Source organism: Triticum aestivum, chromosome 2D, assembly GCF_018294505.1.
Source record: "Triticum aestivum cultivar Chinese Spring chromosome 2D, IWGSC CS RefSeq v2.1, whole genome shotgun sequence".
NCBI classification, from domain to species: domain Eukaryota; kingdom Viridiplantae; phylum Streptophyta; class Magnoliopsida; order Poales; family Poaceae; genus Triticum; species Triticum aestivum.
This window is the reverse complement of record NC_057799.1, coordinates 655,455,588-655,464,720: the sequence shown is the minus strand read 5'-3', so window position 1 is coordinate 655,464,720 and position 9,133 is coordinate 655,455,588. Positions and strand designations below refer to the sequence as shown.

Genomic DNA, 9,133 nt, shown 5'->3' with positions numbered 1-9,133 from the left:
AAACATCTGGTTTGTAGATGACATACACGATGGATCCAATTGCCGAGGCATATGGAACATTACTCATATGCACTCGATCATCAGCTGTCTGTGGACACTGATTTCTTACTAAGTGTTGTGCCACGTGACATTAGGAGTAAACCCTTCTTGGTTTTCTTCATTTAAACCTCCTTACACGCTTGTTAATGTACGTGCTCTTGCTAAGTGGTATTATGCGTCTTGATCTATGTCTATAGATAGATTTTAATGCCTAATATGTACGCCACTTCAGCTAAGTCTTTTATTGAAAAAATCTTATTCAATGATTCTTTTCCCGTGTTAAAAACTGTGTAGCCCATTCAATAACTGTTGTTGTTGGTTTGAACCATATATGTAGCCCTCTTTGGGAGACGTTGGTAGCTGGTCCTGGTGTTCCGTTGGTCAGCAGGTTGGGATGTATCCCAGATTGACGGTCTTAGCCTCTTTCCCGGTAGGAGTGTTTGCTATTATGGTTTTTTTTTAATGAAAATCGAGGGGAAACCACTTTTGTTCAAAAAAAAAACATCAGATTTCTTTGGTCCAGAGATATTTCATAAAGACTTTTGGAGAACTTGAAGCACTAGGAATTATTGTGCTATAGTTTTTCTTTCTTTCTGAAGGTTTCCTCGGTGCTCTATTTAATTGTATCCACCCTAACCTCTTGCAAGAGGACACAACATTGCAACAAAGTGCTTTTCTAACTTTTTTTTTGTTATGATGTGTCCCATAGCTTTTCATTCCTATACGATTGAACATGACACAACATTCGATTAGATGTTGTGACACACTGAGCGAAACCACATAACGAATAATATACATATGAAAAGGTGAGAGGATTCATAGTATTCCAAAAGGACCGAAGGGCCCGTTGAAAACCAAACGCCACCGAGTCCTCTACAGGATTTTGTTTGAGCTGCAGCACAGGCCACGTATAATCCTATCGTGTCGAAATGATCCGAGTGGGCAAGATTTTCCGTGTGGGAACCGTACCGCGAAGGGAAAAGGCCTGTCGGAGCTGAATCCTGCGGATCAAACAACTCACATACTCTCATTTTTTTGGAAAGGAAACGGTAAGCATTGTATTTCTTCCGTAAAATTTATGTGTCAAACCAGAGGAACCCTAGAATTTGGGGGGAAAAGAGGAAAGAAATACATTCTTGGAGCGTGTTGGGTTGGTTGGTTGGCGTTCCCCATCCCCTCTCCTCTCCCCACATCTATCTACTTCTACTTGTACTCCACTCCCGTTCCGTCCCGTTGTGCGGAGGCATTCGAAATTTGAAATCCCCTTCCGCCGCCGCCGCATTCCTCCTCCGCCTCTTCTTCTTCCCCCAACCCCCACTCTCCAATCCAATCCCAACTCCAATCGGATCGAATCCATGGCGTCGCCCCCGTCCTTCGACTGCTTCTCCGACGCCCTCGACGACGCCGCCGACTCCTCCTCCTCCTCCTCCGCCGACCGCCAAAACCCTAACCCCAACCCCCAGCCCACGCCGCACCCCCACCGCGCCCCGCCGCCCACCCCCAACGGCCTCAACGACCGCCTGCTCCGCTTCACCCAGACCCGCCCCCGCCCCCCGCCGCCGCCCCCCACCCAAAACCCTAACCCCTCCCCGCCGCAATCCGACGCGGAAGCCGACGGGCCCCTGCCCCACGACCGCAAGGTCAAGCTCGCCGGCCGCCGCCGCCTCTGCAAGCTCTCCTCCTCCCCCGACGCCAAGGACAAGGACGAGGACAGCATCCGCGACATCCTCGACGACCTCACCACCCGCCTCGACTCCCTCTCCGTCGACAGACCCAAGGCCCGCCCCCGGCCCACGCAGGCCCGGGCCCCGCTCCCCTGCGCCGTCAACGCCGAGGACGACGGCGGCTTCCACGACGCCGCCGCCGGCCCCTCCTCCTCCTCCTCCTCCCCGCTGCCTCCCAAATCTGGCGAGGACGACGGCTTCTACGACGCCGCCGACGGCTCCTCCTCCTCCCCGCCGCCTCCCAAGGGGCCGGAATCGGGTGCCCCCTCCCCCGTCCATGTCTCCAGCTCCGACGAGTCTGAGGATGAGGCGCCGCTGGTGGTCCGGAGGCAAGTCAAGGTGGAGAAACCCCCGCGAGTCCCAGATCCATCATCCGCCTCCTCTGCGTTGGCCGATCTGGCTATTCAGGAGGAGGAGGAGGGGAACAGCAAACCCACGCCAGTGGTCAGCAAGGAAATCGAGTTGGAGAAACCACAAGTCCCACATTCATCATTCACCTCCTCTGCCTTCGCCGATCTTATTGTTCAGGAGGAGTCTGTCGACAAGGAAATCAAGCTGGAGAAACCACAAGTCCCAGATTCACCATTCGACTTCTCTGATCTTGGCGATGAGGAGGAGACCAGTGCCAAGCGGAACACCAAACCCACGGCGGTGGTCAAGAGGGAAGTCAAGGTGGAGAAACCAGACCCAGATTTATCATTCGCCTCTGCTTTCACCGACCGCCGTGTTCTGGATGATGCCAATGACAAGGGGAAGAAAACCGGGGCAAGTGCTTATGGCGGCGCCAAGTCGGGCAAGAGGGCAGCATCAAAGCCCTCATCCTTTGCGGATTTTGATGAAGACGATGACGGTGTCAGCGAGGAGAAGGAGAACCGTGCTGCTGATGACTCTGACAAGGATGTTGGCTGGGAGAAAACAGAGGATTTCAAGATGGAGCCCACCGGGTGCGGCAAAATGGTCAAGCCCTACAAGCTCCCAGGAAGCATTTTCAAGATGCTTTACCCCCACCAGCGCGAGGGCCTCAAGTGGCTCTGGGTTCTGCATTGCAGGGGAACTGGAGGGATCCTTGGGGATGACATGGGTCTCGGCAAGACCATGCAGGTCTGTCTGTTTAACCCCTTCCTTCATTCTGTTTCCAATCTCAATGATTCATATCCTGTTAATTGTCGTTTAGTTAGAACAAGGATCAAATGAATATCAAGTGCTACCATTGATGGATTTTAGGTATTGTGATGACCTTATGTATGTCAGTCCTCAGAATTATAACTATTGATTAGAGCAGTGTATACCTTATGTATTATGGCGTTAGAATGCGGCGAGGGTTTGCTGTCTATACCTTCATGTTTTTCTTTTCTTGTAGCAAACACATTCGTGTTTATTTTTGGTAGTACTAGTACATAATTTGTTTGAGCACCTGCATCCTTTGTGCCCTTTAGTTTCTGCATTTGTGGAACTGGAAGAAATCATCATCGGACAGAAGAATAGCTTTTTTTTTCTACTTTATGTTTATATATAGTTGTTTCTTAGCTAGCTCTCTGCCGCAAAGTTTATCTGCACTTGTTTCCTTCAGCCACAGTATAGTATGAATATGAAGTGGTCCAATGTGCCTGCAATTTGCTGACAGGTGCTTGCACCCTTGCTTCTATCTTGCAGGTTTCCGCCTTCCTGGCTGGATTGTTCCATTGCCGCTTAATCAAGAGAGTGTTGGTGGTTGCGCCAAAGACACTTCTCACTCATTGGACGAAGGAACTTTCAGTTGTCGGCCTTAAACATAAGATTAGGGAGTAAGATCTGCTCTTACATATTATTGTTCCTGAACTTGCTTGATGTCAAATCCTGTCAATCGGCACTAATTTGTTCCTTGTTTCCACAGTTACTCTGGTGCCAGTGTAAATGTTCGCAACTCTGAGCTTCAATATGCATTCAAGGTCTGCTTTCCTACTCTTAACATAACCATTCTTACCTTGGGTTCTTCTGTTTTGAAATTTGCAATATCTGGGAATCGGTAGATATTCATTTTCGCATTAGCTATTTCGAAGAATATCTTATCATTCAGCATTTTTTAATGAATCATGGCAGCTATTTTAACTCCTTATCTCTTCTACAGGAGGGCGGCATCCTACTGACAACATACGACATTGTCCGTAACAATTACAAGTTGATCAGAGGTGACTTCTACAATGGCAACGTGGAAGGGAAGTATGACAAGCTGATCAGAGGTGACTCATATAATGATACTGATGAAGACGAGGATGGCAAGTTATGGAACTATGTTATTCTTGATGAGGGACATATTATCAAGAACCCGAGTACTCAAAGGGCCAAAAGCTTACTCGAAATACCTTGTGTACACCGCATCGTCATAAGTGGAACTCCTATTCAAAACAATTTAAAGGTACCGCCTATCTGAAGTTCTTAATACTTCTTGCCCTAGATGCTCCTATATGCTCTGCACTCTTATTACCAATGCAAATAAACACGTGTTTTCTTACAGGAAATGTGGGCTCTCTTCTATTTCTGTTGCCCGGAGGTCTTGGGTGATAAGGACGAGTAAGTACTCTCCTCCTACATAACATTGTCCCATTGTTTTGCACCATCTACTGTTATTTATATGTCGAGAACATGGCAGGTTCAAATCAAGATATGAATCGGCTATCATTCGAGGAAATGACAAGAATGCCACCAATCGAGAGAAGCACACAGGCTCAACTGTTGCAAAGGTAATACTTTTTTTCTTGTATCCAGAAGATGGGTGACACTAAGCCCTGTTCCTCTTATTGTGGTCAGACAACATGTTAGTGTTTCTGCATGGTTTTTGACCTTTTTAGTGTTCATATTAATTTGGATATGAGATGTTCCTCTATGTTATGGTGTTTGATATAGCCCAATATGTTGCAAGCATTAGTTTTTGTTCTTACCATTTTGCTGTGAAATTACAAGTTGGGCATCAGCTGAGTTTTATGTTACACAAACTGTATCCATATATTAACAAAGTAGTACATTCATCTCTGATTTAATTAACATGTGGAAGCAATGTGTATAAACTGCATTCAAATTCCAGACCAATTAGTGTTCACTTTTAGTTTAAGCCATGGATGATGACAAGCCATTTAGATCAATCCATATTAGTTTGCTGCATTTCGTTGTTGAAATGTTACTCATCCTTCCAGATTATCTGATTATCACTTGAAGTCAGTCGTACTAAACTTGTTATAATATGTGTTTTCTTGTTTGGTACTTGAATACTCTTCATAGGCATTAAGGGAGCGGATAAAGCCATACTTCTTGCGTCGTATGAAAAGTGAAGTATTTCTTGATACTGGTTCGGCAGATGATAAAAAACTTTCCAAGAAGAATGAGCTAATTGTTTGGCTGAGGTTAACAGCTTGCCAGGTACAAATTCTGGTGTAAATTGAATGTAAAACTGGTTGAATAATTGGCCAATGATAATCTTGACCTGTCTTTCTTCTGGGTGCAGAGGCAACTATATGAAGCTTTTCTGAACAGTGATCTTGTTCATTCATCAATGCAAGGATCACCATTGGCTGCAATCACGGTAAGGATCAGTGTCAAAGCCTTTTCTTTGCACCGATCTTATTGCTTTCATGTACTCCTTCAGTTCTTGTTCATGTTATGCTCATCATATACCCACTCGAATTCAAAATATGGCTTTTGTTTTTGCGATCCTCTGTCAAAGTATAAGGCATGTATAGAGAATTGAGGACATTTTTATTCTTTCGCCCTTATTTATCTTGTCAGTCTCTTCATCATTCATTGTTTTCTTGTTCTTCAACAGGTATTGAAGAAAATATGCGACCATCCATTGATATTGACCAAGAGAGCTGCTGAGGGCATCTTGGAAGGCATGGAAGGCATGTTGGATAACAAGGATATGGGTATGGTAGAGAAAATGGCCATGAACCTTGCAGACATGGCTCATGATGACCAAGCGCTGCAAGTCGGCGAGGAGGTCTCATGCAAATTAATTTTCATCATGTCCTTGTTGGTAAGTGTGTTTTTATGAATGCATGTAGTAGCTGGTAGAAATGTACTCTCTTCAGTTCCCTAAAAGTTGTAAACCAGATGGAGTATTTGTTACGTAAACTAAGTGGTTCGTATCTTATGTTGCAGCGGAAACTTCTTGAAGAGGGACACCATGTCCTTATCTTTTCCCAGACACGCAAAATGCTAAACCTTATTCAGGTCTGTTCTTGTTTGCTTTTCAGTGCATGTCGTTTTCTTTTGATATATTGTATTCAAAGCATAGTTATTGACTTCCATCCTTTATTGCTTTTGTATTTCGACATACGGACATACACGATGAACTCTGTAAGTAGAGTAAAAGACCGTGTTTTTCTTTATTGTATGCACTTTCTGATAACATGATAATTCAAGTCCTCCTGTCCAAGTCCTGTTCTATAAGAGCCAGATCATTCAAGTAATAATAGTACAAATGTTCTAATAAAATGATCTTTAGCATGACTACTTGCCTTCTGGCATTTTTATCTACTGCTGGGATCAAATTGCGTCTAACAGCATCTATTCTTTACCCTATTTGCACCCAAATGCTGTTGATTTTGTCCATCATCATCATGTTTGAAATGTGGAAGTTACATTATTGGAAGGCTACAAGTTTGGCCTATCTTACCTACTTTGGCCAGTTTACTTACACATTCGACTATTGCAACAGGAAGCTATATTACTGGAGGGCTACAACTTTTTACGCATTGATGGTACCACCAAGATTGCTGAGAGGGAAAGGATTGTCAAGGTTAATATTCATGCATCACTTGCTGAGAGGGAAAGGATTGTCAAGGACTCCACTACATCGTTTATGTTGCTTACTTATTAAGATTTGTATCTCCAGGACTTCCAAGAGGGGCCTGGAGCACAGATATTTTTGCTGACCACACAAGTTGGTGGGCTGGGACTTACACTCACCAAGGCAGCTCGTGTCATAGTAGTTGATCCTGCTTGGAATCCAAGGTACCCGAACAGTACACTTCCTGATCAAGTGTTTCTCCTTTTGGCTTCATGTAATGCCTCATAGATCAAGTATTTTATTCCTTTACCAATCTTCTTTTTACAGTACGGACAATCAGAGCGTGGATCGTGCTTATCGAATTGGTCAGACCAAAGATGTGATTGTATACCGCTTGATGACGTCTGGGACCATCGAAGAAAAGATATATAAATTGCAGGTTCAAATATGATCTAGAATCTTTTACTCCAATGTTTTTCAGACAACACCTCTAGCTTTAAGTTTTATACCTCCCTTCCTTGAATCACATGGTCCATTTTCCCCCAGGTTTTCAAGGGGGCCTTGTTTAGAACGGCCACAGAGCAGAAAGAACAAACACGCTACTTCAGCAAGAGGGTGATGATCCTGAGACCCTTACTTTTCATTTCCTTGACGAAATCTGTTTCTTGTCGATGCTTTCTGGATGTCCTACTGGATAATATGGCTAATTCTTCGCATATCTTCAGGACATTCAAGAGCTCTTTAGTCTGCCAGAACAAGGCTTTGATGTTTCCCTTACCCAAAAGCAATTGCAAGAAGAGCATGGACAGCAACTTGTCATGTAAGATATACTTTTTGTTCTATTAGTTATGGCAGAGTTACTTTGACCTTGATAAGTTGACCAAGTGATACTTTGAAAAGTTTGTTTGCCGTGTGGCCTTTAAATGCTCTGTATGGATAGTTGATGCGGCACTTCATTTACACAATGGGCGTTTCGTACATTTTATCATAATAAACTTGAAATATAATGAACTGGTTTTGATTATTATGTGGTATTAATCTGCCAGAACATGTACAAAATGTCGAGGTTCCTCTATGAGTTATGTAGAAATGTTGATATACTGAAGGCTTTAGTTAAAGTTATGGTAACAGTGGGGTACCAAAGAGAAATGTGACAGCTTGTTTCTGAATTTAGTTCCATGGTAGCAAATGTTAGTGATCATTCTTGCTCTCTTTTGAGATGTTTGTTCACCTACCTGTACTGAATTTTTCAGGGATGAGTCACTGAGGGAGCACATCGAGTTTCTGGAACGACAAGGGATTGCGGGTGTAAGCCATCACAGCCTCCTATTTTCCAAAACAGCAGTCTTGCCTTCGTTGGAGCCTGAAGCTCTGGAGAGGTTAGTGTTGCAGGCTTTCAACACCTGGCAATGTTGCTTCTGGTTGCTCATTTTTATTTAGCTAGCACTAGCAGTCATGTTCCAAGCCTCGTCTAACCTTAATTGATGTTCTTGTGTGCAGCAAGCACCCAGCCATGCCGATGATGGCCAGGCAGTACAACAAGGCATCCTCGATGGACTATGTCGCCAACGGGTAAAGCCTTGTCAATCTTTCTAGTATTCACTATCGAGTGAGTGGAACCGGCACTTCAACCTGACTGTATTTTCTCGCAGCGCTGCCCATGCTTTCAAGCCAAAGGACTTCACTCCAAGAGCATACTCTGGAAGCAATACAAGTTCAGAGAGCCCTGAGGAAATCAAGGCGAAAATCAACCGGCTGTCGCAAACCCTTTCGAACACGGTAATGAATTCTCTTGTAAATATGGGAAGGAGTAGTGTGATTCTTTGTCTGTCTATGATATGGTTTGCTGATAAGAAGAATCAACAAGTGGTGCAGACGCTGGTTTCTAGGCTGCCTGACCGTGGGGAGAAGCTGAAGAAGCAGATACACGATCTGGACGAGAAGCTGACGGTGATCGAGTCCTCTCCAGAGTCGTCGTCGATGATGTCCAGAGGGAGGGCGCCTGAAGTGATCTGCTTGGATGATCAGAGCCTATAACACTGAGATTGAAGCAACTGCTGCTCTGGACTACTAGTCATTTGTTAGTAGTCGGTCACTGAGGTGTGACTGAACTGCAACACTCGTATTGTTTTGGCCGTGGAATGATCCGGCGTTGTAAATACTAGTAGCCTGATGGATGATTGGTGCCTACGACTAGGACGGAGGCAGAGATGTAGGGTGAGTATGGATTGGCAAAAATTACTCGGATCTTATTAAGCATGCGAAGCAGCGCTGCCAAATATTCTATTCTGGTCTTGTCTGTTTTTGTTTGTCTTAGTGCCGCAAATCATTTCCAACTGCTCTGTTTTTGTGTTTTTATCAATTGTTTGTTGAGTTTACATTTGAGCTGGAATATATGGAAAATGAATGCCCACAAAACTCATGTCCATGACAACACTGGGTACTTTCCATGGTCTGTTTACTAGTCAATTCTTTTGGCCGTCCGGTGTTGTAAATACTCCCTCCGCCTGGAATTACTTGTTGCAGAAATGTACTCCCTCCGTTTTAGAATAGATGACTTAATTTTGTACTAACTTATATTTTGGACGGAGGGGGTATAAAAATAGAT

General features: G+C 44.4%; 1 protein-coding gene across 2 annotated transcripts; it reads left to right on the top strand.

Moving 5' to 3' along the window:
• The first annotated feature begins 1,284 nt into the window (after nucleotides 1-1,284).
• On the top strand, nucleotides 1,285-8,809 carry LOC123055438 (SNF2 domain-containing protein ENL1). 2 transcript variants are annotated; one of them, XM_044479461.1, is made up of 19 exons: nucleotides 1,287-2,864; nucleotides 3,417-3,547; nucleotides 3,637-3,691; nucleotides 3,871-4,158; nucleotides 4,258-4,313; nucleotides 4,393-4,483; nucleotides 5,019-5,156; nucleotides 5,242-5,319; nucleotides 5,560-5,769; nucleotides 5,895-5,966; nucleotides 6,454-6,534; nucleotides 6,631-6,749; nucleotides 6,853-6,964; nucleotides 7,072-7,140; nucleotides 7,251-7,345; nucleotides 7,779-7,904; nucleotides 8,026-8,097; nucleotides 8,178-8,304; nucleotides 8,401-8,809. In XM_044479461.1, the coding sequence occupies exons 1-19, from the start codon at nucleotides 1,395-1,397 to the stop codon at nucleotides 8,560-8,562; spliced, it is 3,552 nt and encodes a 1,183-aa protein (XP_044335396.1). In that variant the 5' UTR covers nucleotides 1,287-1,394; the 3' UTR covers nucleotides 8,563-8,809. The 2 variants fall into 2 exon arrangements, with proteins under 2 accessions (XP_044335395.1, XP_044335396.1); XM_044479460.1 differs by having other exon boundaries at nucleotides 1,285-2,864; nucleotides 8,178-8,809.
• Nucleotides 8,810-9,133: the final 324 nt, after the last annotated feature.

Coding starts and splice junctions, on each gene's coding strand:
- LOC123055438 (XM_044479460.1), top strand. CDS start 1,395: ATGGCGTCGCCCCCGTCCTTCGACTGCTTCTCCGACGCCCTCGACGAC. Junction 4,159..4,257: donor CTATTCAAAACAATTTAAAG/GTACCGCCTATC, acceptor GTTTTCTTACAG/GAAATGTGGGCTCTCTTCTA. Junction 6,750..6,852: donor GATCCTGCTTGGAATCCAAG/GTACCCGAACAG, acceptor TTCTTTTTACAG/TACGGACAATCAGAGCGTGG.